The sequence below is a fragment of the Nymphalis io genome, chromosome 2 (genome assembly GCF_905147045.1).
Source record: "Nymphalis io chromosome 2, ilAglIoxx1.1, whole genome shotgun sequence".
Taxonomy (NCBI): Eukaryota; Metazoa; Arthropoda; class Insecta; order Lepidoptera; family Nymphalidae; genus Nymphalis; species Nymphalis io.
In genome coordinates, this window is record NC_065889.1 from 11,613,945 (window position 1) to 11,632,217 (window position 18,273).

An 18,273-nucleotide genomic window follows, 5' to 3' on the forward strand; every position below is an offset into this window, starting at 1 on the left:
ATTATCAATCTTAAAAGTATAAATATGTGGTAGTTTAAAACCATACGATAGCTTTTTTACAAAAAATGTAGGTGGGTCGATTTTTTTGGAGGCCAGATTATTTGTCTTTAAGAGAAAAGTCACAGTGGCATTAATATGCTTAACAAATGAGAAAAACAAACAATAACTTGAATTAAATTTATTTTTTATACAATATTAATATTATTGTTATTTGTTATAAATATTATATTTGTAGATATTAAAAGACATTGAAATAAAAAATTGCGTGGATCTTCATCAAGAATTACCACATGTAAATAGATAGCTTAAATCAATCGTAAAATAAATAATATTTATAACAGTATTTGTAAAAAAATTGAAATTCAATTTAGCCCGTGTATTTTTTTAAAGAAATAGCTTTTAATTTAATAATTGTGTTGATGCTATAGGAAGTAAGCTGGCAAGGTCGAAATCATATAATACTAGATTTCCAACAATAAGAACTAGCACACTTAGGATGTATGATATCTCCTCCTGAAAATTAAATATATTTTATTTAAAAATAGCATTAAGAGCATTAAAATGACAGTTATTTTTTTTTTAAATCACTTACTTCGAAAAATTCCAGCATTTCTTTCACTAAATTTTTCAAAAACCTAGAAACGAAATCGCTGCTTGCTTGATTGTTGAACATACCGGTAATTACAGGCTAAAACATTATTGACGAGTTTAATAAAATAATATAACGTTTCAAAATGTCAAGTAGTGTTTCGTAAAACAAGATAACAGCGGTAGTTTTTCATGCCTACCTAAGAAGACATGAAAAAACTATCGGGTACATTTTAGTCACATTTTATTATTCTACTACCATATTCCACTTTTATGATTTATTAAGCCAGTTTTCCAGGCACAAGTGATTAAGCTGAACTGTATAAATATCTTTTTAATGAAAGGAACTTATTCCAGTATAACTTCAGAAATATGGATTGCTGGATTAGACTAATCCTTCTAATGCTTCTAATGTTCCTCCTATATTTCTAAAGTAGACTAAAATCATATACTAGGTCATCATTCCTCTACTGGCCAAGAACATCTCTAAATTGTAAATACTAAAAGTCAAATTGCAAATCAAAGCGAACCTATGTCAGTAATTTCGGAACAATGAGAACAGAACTAAAAAATAAAAATATTATTTTCATACAGACATAATATACAATACGCAGTGTGCCTGCGCAAACGTATTTATTATGCATACCTCAAAAGAATCCAACCCAATTATGATCTTGCATTCGTGCAAAACTATGAAAATGCCATTCTCACTTGTCCTAAATCCAATCACGAAGTAACCTTTAACCCTTGGTTTTATGATCTGAAGTCTAAAACAATTTCGTCAATTTTATTGATTATGTATTATAATATAAAAAAAAAAAACAATATAAAACAAATACTAACTTCATATCTCCTTTTCCGTAAATATCACCTCCAAATACTGTAAGTGACAAATCGTAGCTACCTGAAAATAATATGTATTAATAGAAAATATAGGGATTATGTTCTATGGCTATGGTTTTCGTCCAGCACTGGACGGCGATAAGCTGAAAAAAAAGATAAAAATAAATAGAAAATATATAAACATATTATTTAAAAATCAGAAAGACAATTTAATAAAAGAAGTAAACAACAAAACGCTTTTTTAATTTTAATTAAAAAAAAAAATTGCTATTTTAAAAAGTCTGCATTTATTATATATTTTTGCAGCCATTTCTTGCCAAGTTTTTTTCTGGACGACACCGCATTGTCACAGTGTTAGCGTACCCTAAGCATTGTTGTTGATTAGTGTCAAATCAGTTAATGTCAAATCAATCATGACAGAAAGAGCGAAATCATTGTTTAAGTAACCAGTCGCTGAACAACGTTTATAAGTAAGGCATTTACACTTCGGATATTACTTATTATATTACACGCTAAATTATTACCTAGACTACCAAGCGATTTACAACAGCAAATTTATTTTTAATTTTTTTTTTACTATTTAAATTTGATTTGAGTATCGAAGTGAGTTCTTGCAGAATAGCAAAGCTTGTGACAACATAACCTAGTACATTAAATTGTTACACATTGACGGAGACCTGTGCCTGGGATTGTTTCCCAGCTATAGGTCTTATGTTCTGTTGGCTCAAGTTCGATTCCGAGTAAGGAAAAAATATATTTTCTATTTTTATCGAGCACAGCACAGCACGGTAGAGACGGGAGAGCGGATGCGTTATATTAACGCAATCCCGCAGCCTCTCCGATCCATGCCGAGGACGGCACTCGCACTTGTTTTAATGGTTAAGAATCCTAAATAACCCCGTTCTCAATGGGAGCCGAGTACCTTCTAAATGTTTCCACTGCGTGAAAAAAAGTATATTAAATTGTTATTGTTTTTGTACATAAATTAGATAAAAAGAAATTTGTATCTTACTCGTATTGACGTTAACAACAGGTATGAATAAATTGAAGTCCAATTTATATCTCTGAAGCAACAAAGACGCCATGGAAAATTTGATCTCTTCCATCTCAAAGGTGCTAAGATCACTTATTGTCAAATCGTCAATAGTGATGTGTGAGCTGTAAATAAAATAAAATATATTGTGTGTTTATATAACATTACATTTAATGATTAAATTAAAAAAATATATTCAAAAGTTTCTTTATATACATAAAATAGATAGGCGGATGACAAATGGGCCAACTGATGTTTAGTTGTCACCACATCTCATAGACATTGGCGTTAAAAGAAGTACTAGCCATTCCTTATATCGACAATATGTCGCTAAATATAGGGTGTATGACGGTTTGGCCCTTGTAACTAGATTAACTAAGATGTTATATTTCTTGTGTCTGTAACTACACCAGCTTCCTCATCCTTTCAACGGTGTACCCGTTACACAGCAATATTATCCAAACAGCAAGTATTGATGGTTCGCGTTAGAATAAAAGAGGAGATGGGGTCATAGGGCTCCTTTTTTTGAAAATATATCATTAGAAATGGCGATTATAGTTAATAAGGAAAACTTCATGCGTTAGGTATGTTAAAACAATAACGTTTAATTTCACAAGAACTTTAAAGTGAAATATTTTGATAGATTAACCATCTAAACTTTTTTGGCTTGAAATGGAAAATTTCTTCTGGTGTAAAAACTCCACTTACTTCGGTATATTTAAAGTCTTCTCGTCTAAATGAATATTTTCCACGTTTATAGGATCAAGAACAGGGAAATTTTCGGAGCCATTTATCATCAGATTTCTCAAAACTTCCAGCAATCCTAGGACTATTCTTTCAACAAGACCAATTCTGGAACCTACCTCTGTAAAATATGAGATACTCATTTAAGCATGCAATAATTCTACATAATAAGTATGTATGCACTTTTGATATACACTCGTACCACTGGGTGGATCATATAAAAATATATTTAATTTCATAAACGCCACTGCTTAGTAATTCATTCGCCTAATTAATTTAAAAAGATAAAGTTATTTATACTCGTATTATCAGAGCCCTTTTACCGATAAGAATATCCCCTACAAATATTATTATACTACTATTAATTACTTCACGCGAAAGCCAATATGTTGCTAAATATAGCTTCTTATTATTATATATTTTAGAATAAATACAATTTATCTGTTATAACATAATAATATACATAGTCCAGTAAACCACGTGTTAATTACTTGAAGCAACAAGTACTTATTTTTAATTTCAATTCTCAAAAGTGAATAAGCAAATATTGATCAAACTTGGCGGTGGATGGTGAATGATGGGCGGCTGTCACAACTTTATCTTACGATGTTAAAAACATTACGCTAGCCACAAATAAATGGGATATGGACAATCGAATGATAATGATCATGAAGATACTGATGGTGTTAATGAAGATGTTGATGTTATTGGTATTAAAGATAATGAAGATGGAAAACACAGTTATGTTATCATCTTTCACATTCCAAATATTTTACACTTACCCGCGGTTTCTAAGCTTTCTTTGATTAATGATACACTGGCATTGTTGTCTGATGCTAATGGTAATGACGAAGCGAAGCCCAGAAGTACGAGAAATATAAGTTCCGTACGCATCTTTGCACCTGTAATCAGATCATCAACTTGTACCGATAAAATCGCTACTAATATTATAACATTGAAAGTAAGTTGGAAACACACACTAATGAAATATGATAACACAAATAGTGAAATATAATTAATGCCTAAAAGGATTCACAAAAAATTACATTGGCTACTAAATAAATAGTGAAAATTTTACTAAAGCAGTTATTACAGAATATATAAGATACCTTCGCGAAATAGAAATTTATGGCTGTATTTATATTTCAGTTATTCTTACTGTCATTCGAGATTTTTTTTGCCGTGCGAAATTTCATAAAAATAATATCACTTCTATAATTCAAATTTAAGTTAATAAATAACATAAAATATTTAGGTAAAATAAATTTAAAGACTTACCAATTTTATTTGAATATTAATTTCAAAGCAATCACAGTGCGTGATAGCACAGTGACACTAATATTCGTTAATGATAGCTGCGATCAAAATAATCTTCTATTATCAGTTAAGAAGGGGTATTAAGACAAAAAAAAATCGATAATAAATTATACTTTAATTACGGCAATCACTATACTGATTTTTCGTTTTTAATTGCGTATATTGCCTTTGGTTTTTTTATAAAATAGGTAAGCAGTGATATAAGCCAACTGACGGTAAGTGGTCACCAACGCCCATAGACATTGGCATCGTAAGAAATGTTAAAACCATCACTTACATTGCCAATGCGCCACCAAACTTGAGAACTAAAATGTGATGTCCCTTGTGCCTATAAACCGAAACACAACAATACCAATTACTGCTCCTTTGCGGTATAAAATCGGATGAGTGGGTGGTACCTACCCAGACGAATTTTAACGAGACAAATCTAATATAAAATTGCCATCATTCGATCATATAATGTGCTAAAAATGAGAACCAGTGATGCCAATCTTTAAGACTTTATTTCATTACTCACCCGTGTAATGTTAACGACCGACTTATTTATTTATTTTATTTTATTTATATACTCTTTATTGCACACCAATATAGACAAAAATAATAGGAGTAAAACAAAACAAAGAAAAGAAAAATGTACAATAGGCGGCCTTATCGCTAAAACAGCGATCTCTTCCAGGCAAACTTTGGTAGAGGAGAGAGATAGGATGGTAGGGGTGTACAATTATTTAATACATAAAAAAAAAAAAAAAAAAAAAAAAAAAAAAAAAAAAAAAAAAAAAAAAATAGATACAATATATATATGTATATATACGATACATAAATAAATATTCCATAAATATATAATTATATAATAATATAATATACATACACATTATAAATATATACATTTACATACTATAGATACTTACATAATAAATAAAATATTTAATTGCAGTATTTCTTCATGAAGCAAGATAGTGCTCTTTTATCATTTTTTTAAAAGAAGTAATAGTTGGTGCACGTCTTGCTTCTAGTGGAAGAGAGTTCCAAAGACGAATTGAATGGACTGTAAATGAGTCACTATAAAAAGATGTTGTATGAGGTGGTATTTTTAAAATCAAATTCTCTTCAGAACGAAGATTATGGCTATGTGAAGAACTAAGAAATTGAAAACGTTCTTTTAGATATGAAGGAGAAGACGGATTGAACAGAATACAGTACAGAAGTTGAAGGATGTGAGTATTCCTGCGAAGCCGGATTGGGAGCCACTTGAGCTTTTTACGAAATTCAGAAACGTGATCATATTTACGAAGACCAAATATGAATCGGATGCAAAGATTTTGGAGACGCTCAAGTTTATTAAGTTGCTCCTCTTTTAGATCAAGATAACATGCGTCAGCATAATCGAGAATTGGTAGTAGGAGTGACTGTGCTAACATAATTTTGGTAGGGATGGGTAGAAAGTTGCGTAACCTTCGAAGGGAGCCAAAGGCTGCAAAAATTTTTTTACTAACCTCACTTATCTGTGGTTCCCAAGACAGGTGCTGGTCAAAGGAAATTCCCAAATTCCTAGCTGTAACACTGAACGGTATGTTAACACCGTTAAAGTGTACAACCGGGAGATCCGAAAAAGATATACGAGAAATTAATTTTGAACTACCAATAATCAGCACCTGTGTTTTATTTGGGTTTACTCGTAATCCAAATGCAGTAGACCACTTAGAAATATTTAATAAATCATTATTAACTAAATGTATAGTTTCAGGAAGGTTCGCAATTTTACTTTGTGAATAGATCTGAAGATCATCTGCATACAGGTGATAGAGAGAAGATATATGAGAAGTGATGGTACTTATAAAGACCGAAAACAAGAGGGGAGACAACACGCCACCTTGTGGAACGCCAGCAGTTATAGGAGCCCATTCTGAGAAAGAATCTTGAACTCTTATCCGTTGCCGTTATCCGACTTAAAGTGATATAAAATAATTTGGATGCGAGTATTCTTGAAATGCAGTAATAATTATGGTCATTATCGCATAACACTTTCTGATATTTCACGACCGTATTCTGCGTTGAGTTTCGAGTTTGTTCATACAGAATAGCCCTACAGGAATGTAATACTGAATGAATTACAACAATATGCATCATTAACATCATTAAATTAAATATCAAGTTATCGCAGATTCGCACCGTAGCATGCGCAAGCGATCCCGTGGTGCTCCTCGTTAAGTCGAAAGGGTATCGTTGGTTTTTAGTGGGTCTTCTGATGTTCGGGGCGCACTCGGCGCCTAGGACACCGGCCAGCCCCACATACCCCCACATTGTTCCCGTGGGGGAAACGTGCAACGCGTTTCTACAGCGATATAAAAATGTTCGCAACGTAGAGTGTAATGAAAAGAATCTTCGAAAAACTTTGTAATTACTTTAAATGGGTACTCGCTATTTCACAAGTTAAATCACATCAAGTATTTTATGTTGTTCTTCTGGCATCTTCCAGTCACAGCGGGCATTCTCGACGAGGACTAGCCGCTGTAGATATTATAATACACATTTGCTTAAACAATCACAGGAACAGTCTCATAATACGATGGAATGGAAAATGGGCGTAGAATCCATAAACGTTGATTTACTTTGAGGCACAGGATTTGAAGCTTCACCAACTTCCAAACTACCACTGAGAATTTTGAACCTAGTACTGCAGGACCTGTTGTTTTACAAGCTTGGTGCTAGTTCAATGATACAATTAAGTCAACTATATACAATGAAATGCCATCCATATATATATATATATCAAGTCCACGCTTTTTTATCATCTTGATACAATCTTGTATTGAGTCAGAAAATTAATATTATAAGTTGATCTTAACTTCTCGTATTTATAGAATGATTGTCACCGATTATATCAATATTATGAATATACATCATATTGTTTAAATATATTGTGACGCAATTCCCATATGGAATATATAATTGCAACTGTTAAATACAACTAATAAAAAGCTCGAATGGAGTTTCGAGCTACAAAATTCCAAATAGACTAAATAACTCTTTCTCTCAGAATGAAAACTGTTTCAATATGTATGTTATTTCACAAGTTAAATCACATCAAGTATTTTATGTTGTTCTTATAGCATCTTCCAGTCACAGCGGGCATTCTCGACGAGGACTAGCCGCTATTGATATTATGGCTCCACGGTGTCCAAAGCGCCGAGTGCACCGAACATCGGAATACCCACTAAAAAACCAGCGGTACCCTTTCGTATTAACGAGGATCGCCTCGGGATCGCTTACGCATGCTACTGTGCGAACCTGCGATAACTTGATATTTATAAAAGGATTCATATTATGTAATATCAACAGTAATTAGAAATCATTTATAATAAAAAAAATTAATATATTATATTTGTGTCTGTCGTTTGTCGGCATTTATGTGTTATCACAATATGTAACTGTTAAATGTTGTGCAGTTTTTTGGTCCTTCACTTTTATAATTTCACATAGTAAGATGTCTATTGTAAGAGATTCACATCATTTGGTAGAGAATATATACGATAAAAAAAATTGTTGTAAAATATAATGCGATATGGTAGCGCTTGACAATTCATCGGTACTTATAAAAGTCTGTTTGAATAAAAATATTTAGATTCGATACCTTACTAATATTAATTTTTACTTTACAATTGAGTCATAAACTTTACTGGTTCCTTTAGATATATATTTTAACAATTTGCTAGTAAGCTGAACATTTAACTGAATATGTTAGTAACGTACAGAAAAAAGAATTAAAAATATATGATTAGCAAAACTTCGAATATGCGAATGTGCGTTTATTTATATTCAGACGTTTTATCACAAGTACATACAATCTTTGCTATGCTTTGATAATACTAGAATAGCTCGTCGAATATATACACTGCAAATCCGTGGCATTCGACTTATCGGACTTTTTGCAAATACAATGTGTAATAAATAATCGAATGAAGGTAAACTTTATGAGTCAAATATGAATAATAATAATCATTTATTTGCATGAAATGTAGTTTTACAGATGTTATGATTTCTTCATAAGTGTCTAATACATTTCGCCCATGATAGGCAAGCAATTATAATCGTTAACAAATAAATTTGCTTGCCCATTGTTATATAATTACATTTTCATTTTCTTTAAAAAATTTGTCTCAGGTAGTCCAGAACAATTTTTGAAAGTTCTCTGTTAATTTCATTCTGAAAAAATAAAAATTTTTTTTTTAATTATCTTACTTACTGTTTTGGTACGACTTTTTTTAGTTCTACCTCTGCAGGTACACCAAAAGACATCTGGTAATTGACGTTTATATGGCAATACTTTGCATTACGAATGGTGATGGAGCTGGTGAGATTACAAGCACAATAAAGGTAACTTAACGCCACTTAGTGCAAGAAACGGCTTATATTGCTAAAAATATCAAGATCTAGACCATATATACAATTAGCTCGTGAACTGCCTTTTTAATAAATATAAAAAGTTGGAAAATATAATTTTAATTGTTTTTTTTTAATTATTTTTAATGTTCTCATTTTGAAGCCAGTATAGTGGTACCAACTGTTTTATTTTTGAAATAAAAGTATTCATTATATATTTAATTTTACTCTATAGATATTTTATCTTATATATTTATGTCGATACATGATAAATATGTAAATAATACAATCTAAGGTGCAACGGATATATATGGGGGTGTATCAAAAAAAATGACCGTTTTATCATATTCAAGATTTAAAAGTCTGTAAATATTTTAATCCTATGTTATACTAAACAATACTTAATAATCCCTTTAGAACATTCTCTAAGCTTGTTTATTCCTATTCGACTTTTAAAAAAAAAGCCAGGTTTAGTTATTTGTTTCAGAAGAGAAACATGACAGTTTTCTACAAAATGCTCGTAGTTTTAAGGCATTACTGAAAAAAAAAATTACAGCCACTGAAGCAACTCATGAAATTATTAAATATGATGGGGAAGATGTCCTTGACCAATGCACTGCGCGGCGTTGGTTTGAAAAAAATAACAGTGGAGATACGACGTTGGAAAGGAAGAAAGGCTCCGGGTGACCATTAATGGATATTGATGAGGTTCTGCAGAAAGTTTGTTAAGTCAAATCCATCTACAAGTATTCGCGAACTTGCCAGGGAGTGTGGTGTGTCGAAAAATATGGTACTTCACCATCTACGCCCCATGGGGAAGGTGAAAACGAGAAGTAGACTGGTCATGAACTTATTCCTCAGCAATTAGCTAAGAGGTTAGTAATTTATGAATTTTTTTTGAAAAACCCTTCTGATATGAGATTTTATCGGAAGATTATCCTTACCTGTGATGAAAAGTAGGCTTACTGGCAAAATCTGAATACCCGTGAGCAATGGCTAAGTCGCGGTCAAACTGCTTTTTCGGGTGCTGCAAGGGGGCAATTTAAAAAATCCATGCTTTGCGTTTTTTGGAATTTTAAAGGTGTTATCCATCACGAATTTGTTCTTGATGGATTCTCTATGAACTCTGAACTCTACTGCGAACAACTGGATAATTTGTTCGCCAAATTATCAGAGCGTTATCTTGCTTTGACCAACCGAAAGGGAGTTTTATGTCAACAAGATAATGCTCGTCCTCATACTTCCCATTGAACCAAAGAAAAGTTTGAAGAACTTCAGGGTTTGAACTCCTGCCTTATCCACCAGTTACTCCAGACCTTGCACCATCAGATTACTGCATAAGTTGAAATTGCGGTCCAAGAGTTCTTTGACAGCCATCCCACGGAATGGTACCACCGTGAGATCGAGCAGTTGGCTAGCAGATGGCTAATGACGGTTGATAATAATGGACTATACTTTGAGTATTAATTGTATTTTATATCAAAGAAATGATAATACAAGTATTTAGTTAAAAAACGGTAATTTTTTTTGATACACCCTATTAACTTCAATATTGGATATATTTAAGTTAATAGGATGGTAGGCCGAGATACCCCTAAATAAAAGACAAAGCAAATTGCTTTATATATAAAAATATATCAACTCCTGTTTTCTTAGTGGCTATAAGACTGCACGTTGAATCCTAAGTTCAAATCCCGAGTCAGTAAAAATACTTTTTCTTTCTATCAATAAATTCTCAATAGCGGAATATGGTAATTTATAGTAATAAGTGTAAACCGCACTGTACAATCCGGGATTGTTATTTATATTGGCTTATGAAAATGAAGGAATTGATACTGTATCTGTATTTCCGCTCACAATCATAATCTATAACATTTCCTGCGTTGTCTAGACTCTGCTAAATAACCGCCGTGGACGAAATCAGTCTAGACCACAATCAAAACGACAACTTATCATCGTATATATTGATAATATGATATAAGTTATACTATGTATTATATAATTATAATATAATTACCCTGTATTTAATTAGTGCGTCAGGAATGGTCGTGCCGAGTAACACGTTTAAATCATTTGAGTAGTCGTTTCCTAAAGCGTCGCAGTGAAGAGTTGACTGAAAATAAATTTAAAAACATTTAAAATAATCTTCATAGTTTTGGCAGAAGAAAAACTTCGTACAAATTTTGATGCAATGCCCTAGTTTCGTTAAATAAAATAAAATTACATGAAATAACAATAATTAATCTTAAACAGTTAAGCATATGCAAACTTAATAATGTTTGCCTGGGCTTGAACCCAGAATCTTCGGTTATAATTCTAACCACTGGGTCATACCTGAATTCCGCTGAGACTGAACTGCAATGAAACGCTTCGTATTGAGATGCCGGAGAAAATATTAAAAGAGGCACGAATATCACCAACGAGGCGGACTTGCCTGATAGAGACTCTGGAAGAAATATATTAATATAAAAATAAATATCCTACTTGCGCATTAAAAAACACTTAAGAATAACACTGAAGAAGAACCCAACAAAAATGCTAGGTGAACAGCAAATGATCAACTTACTAAAGGAACAAATATATAATAACTAATGTAATTAAAAGAAATCCTACGTATTTATGTAAGTTAAATACTTACATAAATACAAAATTATATGAAAATGCATGAGCTGTGACATACGTCAGAGAGTTATAACATCAACATACCAATATTTTGCTATTTATTTAAAGTTTGTGGATATCAATACAAGTGTTAATAATTATATCAATTACAAATAAATTTAAATATATGTAAGGCTTTGTGCAAGCCCACAATCACTACCACCACACCAAGTAGCCACCTCATATTTCCAAACAGCATACAAAGTATTATTGTGTTTCAGTTTGAAGGGTGAGTGAGCCAGTATAACTAAAGGTACAAGGGGCATAACTTCTTATTTCCCAAGATTCGTGTCACAATGGCAATGTAGGGAATGGTTAAAATTTCTTACGGAACCAATATATATGGACGGTAGCAATCACTCATCATCAGGTACCCGTTTACCCGTCTAGCTACCTATTGTAAATAAAAACTCATGAATGAAATACTTCATGAATTTTACGTAACAATAAAATGTTTTTAAATTCACATGACAGATTCATTGCTTGTGGACGTCGATACAAATCATTTGATCTTTATATATATATATATAAATATTCTGTACGTGTATATGTCTCTGAACCCCTTCTAAACACCTGAATTGATTGTGATGATTTTTTTTTTGCGTGCGTAGGTAGGTGACTCTATGGTCAGGTTCCAGGATATTTCAGACATCGTGACTGGCAACTTGTTAAATATAATATGATTATTTGAATCTTACCCGCCATTTAATCGTCCACTATAGCTGGTTCCAAAAACGACAGCGTCAATACCAGAGTCATCTAAAGTAAAGAAATGATTAAAAATTTAAAGAAATGTATATATGATATATGATTATAATTTAATGAAATGTATATATGATATATGATATGATGTATGATTTTAAATTGATGTAATTTATATTTGGACCTTGGAGTAATAGTGTAAAAACTTTTCTAAGCCATATAACACCGCTTATTGGCTTTTCACCAGAATCGGTAAATCGATTCACGATTCAACGGGAAAATGCTGCTAGTATTAGCAAATATATTTCCTGCAATAGCTATTCTTAATAATGATTTGTATCAAATTAATAAGTCCTCAACGTAAGTATTTTTTATGTTAATAATATTTTGTTCAAGTTATACTGATATTTTAATGAGAAATATAAAATTATGCCTAGTGCGATTTTATTGCTAACAACGCTATCGAATAAGTGAAGAAACTAACTACTATTAGTTATACTTACTGATAGAGAGACGAAGTTCTGGAATGGATAAAGTAAACCTGACACTATTTTGAAATATGTTGTAGCTGAGCTGGTTTATGACAATATTACTGGCACCGGTGAAGGTTAACTGATCGATGAAGGCCTCGATTTCAACAAAGCTGTGGAAAAAAAATGTAATTTTAATGTTTTCCAGTATTAAATACTACTATTGCTTCCTCTCTTATTTATAATTTATAAATATCTTATATTTTTTTTATTACGGAACATCAGCATCCGCTAAGAAGTGATTTTTGAGCATTTCATCTTTGAAGAAGGGAAATTGCATCTACCAACCCATATTTAAGTAGCGTTGTGATATAAGTTCGAAAGCTTTTTCTTAAAAGGCAGTAATTCCCAGCAGTGTGACCCGTTTTACCAGTTCTGATGTTTCTTTTAAAAAAATGCCGAAATACGTTACGTATTTATGAAATTGCAGCCCTTATTTCCCCCATCGTGTAATTATGTTATTTTATTCAATCGTGATAATTGATTGAAGTGATTTTTAAAATTTCCTTGTTCATTCAAATAGATCGTTCAATAGATAATTTATAACATAGAAAATTCTGAGGACGCAAAGAAATAATCCATCCAATATTCCAATCCTCGCAAGTAATTTTCAGTAGCAGCTACAGTTTGATTTTGGTAGTGTTCTCACTCCCGTGTCGAGAAAAGACGTTAATCCTGATCCAATTTCTGATTAAGTCAGATTAGTATTGGATTTTAAATTATGATATAAAGATTATATTTGTGCATTCTAATTCCTGCTGCGCAGTTGGCTAGGTCTCAATATGGTCTCAAAAAAGGAAAATAGCACTTTGATTGTCAATTCAATTTTCAAAGTCAAAACGGTTATTTATTTTTCTGCTAAATTCGTCAACCATCGTTTTTATTTATTTTGTAGCTATTGACAAGTGTTTAATCAATTAAAAATATAATAAGTGTATGAAAATAAGCTAATTTTAGTAGAAAAAATGTAATTCATATATTTCGACCATAACGAATTTCAATCACTGAGCGAACAATAGTCTTATTAAATATCATATCAATTACATATATCTACTATCATTTTTATCGTATCCTTACTTGTGCCTACTGCGCATCTAAATTGAGAATAAAATCGGTTCGTCGTGCCTGAAATCGGTCACTAAAATTTCATAGTTTACATTTCGCAAACAGTAAAGCTAACTCACAAATATATAGCTTCAAGTTTTAATACAATATTATTTTGTGCAAACTTACGGCATTGGCTTGTATACATAGTCAGCTCTTTCAATTTTTAGTGGGTCTAATCCGGCTGCTCTGATTTGTCGTCTTATTTGATCGATGGCCCTTCTAATTTGGTTGGTTATGATACGTTCATTTTTGGTGTCTATAAAAATGTTTAAATTAAAATAGTTTTTATACTTTAAATATTTAGGTATCATAATTGGTATAGGTTATATTAATATTATAAAGAGGTATAAAGAGGTAAGTTTCGTTCATTTAATTACTAACTAACTATTTGCACGGCTAATGTGGATCTACACAGAACGTTCGTAACACATTCATATAACAGCATTAGTTTACGTGGCGTGCACCGATCGGTATTTTCCGACATCTTCAACGTACATCGGCAAATTTCAGCCATTTTACATAAATTATTACTCGTTTACGTTACGTTACATTTTTATTTTATTTCATTGATGTTTGTTATGTCTACATAAATAGACGATAGAGATGAGGGTACCTTGTTTTATAACATTTAGTGATGTCACGTTTATATCTAAATTTATATCTATATTTGTTATTAAGTTTTAGGACCTGTATAGTATGCTTATACTAGCCAATACATGTCATTTTCTTTTTAAACTTCTTTTGTCGAACAATTTTGTATTCTTTAATATATGTAATTATATTTTTCTAATAATACTAGTAATGATTTTTTTCAAAGAATTACTTATTTTCTTATTTACGTGAATACACCTAAAGTTTTTATTTTTTTATTTAAATACAGGTAGACCAATGGGCCACACCATGGTAAGTGGTCACCACCGCCCATATACCCATAGACAATATACTCTTTAAGAAATATTAACCATCTCTTACATAGTTTTCTAATATGAGGCATAATTTTAAAATATGAACTAAACAACTTACCAATCTGTTGTTCGGGCAAAGCGCATGCGCTTGCAATCACAAACAGGACAGCGATTATGGGAAACCTCATTTTCGAGAGTAACTAGTCTGAAAGGATGTGAAAAATATTATAATTAAATAATTATTTTAAAAAACATTCTAATTTCACTTTTTTTTTTCAGCCTTTTGCCGTCCACTGCTGGACGAAAGCATCCCCCATAGAACGCCAACCATCCCGATCTTGGGCAGTCCGCATCCATCCCGAACCTGCCACCTTTTTTAAATCGTCGGCCCATCTTGTCACAGGGTCCTACACTACGTTTGCCTAAGCGTGGTCTCCACTCCAACACGTGTCGGCTCCATCGGCCATCAATGCGCCTGGAGACATGACCAGCCCACTTTCACTTCAGCGAGCTAATTTTAAGCGCGATGTCGGTGACTTTAGTTCTCTGGCGAATGTCCTCATTTCGGATTCTATCTGGCAAGAAACCCCAAGCATCGCGCGTTCCATTGCTCGCTGAGCGACCCTAAATTGGTGGACCAGTCCTACGGTAAGTGTCCACGTTTCGGCACCGTAAGTCATTACAGGTAGGACGCACTGATTGAAGACCCTGGTCTTAAGCGACTGTGGGATCGACGTTTTAAAAATATGACGTAACCTCCCGAATGCCGCCCAGCCCAAACGTATTCTTCTTTTAGCCTCCTTCTCAAAATTGTACCGGCCAAGTTGTATAGTTTGGCCCAGGTAGATATATTCCTGCACAACTTCAAGTGGAGAGCCATTTACAACCACTGGTCTCGGGGATACATGACGGTTTGCCATAATTTTAGTCTTTTCAATGTTCATCCCGAGACCTACTTGTCTTGAAGAATCGCTCAGGTTGTAAATTTCACTTATACACAGCAATCTGCATTACAAATTTGCATATGTAGGCTTATAGTTACAATAAATTTCATGCTTACCTCGTCTAACAAATGTGCATGTTACATCGTGGCATTCAGTATTTATGCCTTTTAATTATCAATTACATATCAATAACAAAATTATCCCGAGTGCTGATACGATCAAAATCATATCAATTTTCCGATTACGGACCATCTTAATAGTAATTCATAATCAAGATTATTCTTTGTCTTTATTTTTTTTTATTAAATTGCAATGCCATCACAGACAAAGAATTTATTTTAAATGACTTAAATGTAAAAACTTATTGTTATAAAAATTTATTGTTATATACATTCTTTAATTGTTCAGCTACGACACGATTTTCTATAAAACTAAAAGCAAACATATTTGTGTGTGTGTGTGTATTGTTTCTTGTGTTTGTCGTTCACGTTCACAGATGTCACTGCACCTTTAAGGAATGGAAACATCGAAAACAAAATATAAAAGAGAATATGTAAATGATTGTGTATTATAAAAAGTTTTATTTTATATTTAACAACAATCATTTTAAATATTGTTATCACAAACTTTTTTTTAATTAATTCAAATAGTTTTTTATAACTCGGCATCTATTTTTTTGATAGAAATATTGTAACTTAATTTTTTTTATAATATTAGTTAGACAGACTGGTAAGTGGTCACCACGAACCACAGACTTTGGCATTGTCAGAAATATTAACCATCGCTTACATCTTCAATGCGCCATCAACCATGGGAACTAAGATGTTATGTTCCTTGTGCCTGTAATTACACTGACTCACTCACCCTTCAAACCGAAACATGACAATACCGAGTACTGCTATTTTGCGGTAGATTATCTGATGAGTGGGTGGTATATACCCAAACGGGCTTGCACAAAGCCCTACCACCACTAAAAAATATATATTAATTTTAAGTACGTAGCTTTGTTATTTTATTGGCACTATCCATCGCCCCGTGCCAGAAACGTCAAAATACGTATCAAAATTAAAGGTGAAAATCAATGTGATATCTAAAATGAAGATAACGCAGTTGAACGAGAGAATTAAAAAAATATCATTTTCAGGTGAACGTTACCTAAATGCATGATAAGAAGGAGATACATTATCATACCACCAATTTATCTACGCAAATTTTATCAAAAATGCAAGAACACATATAGTTGGCTTCTGGTTCTATCTTTGTAAAACTTCTTTTAATATGAGTATTTATTTACTCTACATATATGTCTACATGACTGCCTCGTTGGTCTAGTGGCTTGATGTAAGGCCGCAGACCCGAAGGTCCTGGGTCCAATTCCCAGGTCGGGCCAATAAAAATTTATTGGGTTTTTCTGTCAGAAAATTCTCAATAATAGGCCGGAGTCTGGAAGTTGGAAATGTATACACTTTCGTGCCTCGAAAAGCACGTAAAGCCGTTGGTCCTGCGCGTGAACACTTTCCGGTCGTGTCGGATTACCGTCCCATCGGATTATGAGCGACAGTCGAATATATAATTTTTAAATAAATTAACCACAATTCTAAAAAAAAAGTTTCTAATATAAATAGACAATAAAAAAGTTTTAATTGTTTCAAGCTATATATTATTATTATATAAAAAAGGGGATTTCACACGATAACACTTCCTGGTATTTTTATTAAATTCGTATTAAATAAATTAATTAAATATATCAGATACGGTTTATTATTTATCTTAGAAGTAATTAATTAAATTTGAATCGTTCGATGCTTGATAACAATACCAAGAATGTAAGATCAAATAAAACGATTAAAGTTCCTTCAACAAATAATAGCGTGTTTGATTTTAAATTAATGAAATACTATATTTACATTATATTCTAAGGATTATGACTGTGTCTTTATCGAATTTCAGCCACGGCGGCCAATTTCAAATACTGGCCAACTGTTTTGGACAAACACAGGCGTTCTCTCGATCCTTTAGAACGGACGACACCGATAAAGATTAAGCGCATGGCCAACGCTTTATGGACTTAGCAAGACACGGGCTTGCAGGACTATTGACTATCTAACTCAGATATGTTATTGAGAATTTCTTGCCAGAAGAGCTCATTATTATTTTAAAGAGACAGTAAATATAATAGGGATATAGGACGGATATAGTTAGGAAATTATCTAGTTTAACGGTAGCACGCGCAAGCGACCTCGTGGCGTGGCTCGTTAAGACGGAAAGGGTACCGCTTGTTTTTTAGTGGGTATACATATGTTCGGAGCGCACTCGGCGCCTTGGACAACGGCGAGCCTCACATATCCCCTCACTGTTCCCGTGGGGGAAACGCGTGTTTTTCCAGCGTTAAAAAACAGGTATCTAGCGAGAGAAAAGTCTTCATTGCATTAAACAATTTCACGAATTAAAATTAAAACTTGTAAAATAAAACTTTATATTGTTAAAAAAGGTAAATAAAACCATCCAAATTATATACA

The 18,273-nt window shown here is 32.6% G+C and overlaps 1 protein-coding gene across 1 annotated transcript; it reads right to left on the reverse strand.

The window, feature by feature from the left end:
- Positions 1-291: 291 nt before the first annotated feature.
- LOC126775050 (uncharacterized) lies at positions 292-4,102 on the reverse strand. The gene is made up of 7 exons (XM_050496779.1): positions 3,991-4,102; positions 3,173-3,329; positions 2,444-2,589; positions 1,432-1,492; positions 1,235-1,355; positions 593-688; positions 292-513 (listed from the first exon to the last, which is right to left on the reverse strand). Exons 1-7 carry the CDS (start codon positions 4,100-4,102, stop codon positions 400-402), a joined length of 807 nt encoding a protein of 268 aa, XP_050352736.1. The 3' UTR covers positions 292-399.
- Between the last annotated feature and the right edge of the window lie 14,171 nt (positions 4,103-18,273).

Bases quoted from the DNA above. Each gene is read 5' to 3' on its own strand.
- LOC126775050 (XM_050496779.1), bottom strand. From the start codon at position 4,102: ATGCGTACGGAACTTATATTTCTCGTACTTCTGGGCTTCGCTTCGTCA. The intron at 2,590-3,172 runs GTAAGTGGAGTT...TTTTATTTACAG, and splicing joins AAGACTTTAAATATACCGAA to CTCACACATCACTATTGACG. The intron at 514-592 runs GTAAGTGATTTA...TTTAATTTTCAG, and splicing joins AAATGCTGGAATTTTTCGAA to GAGGAGATATCATACATCCT.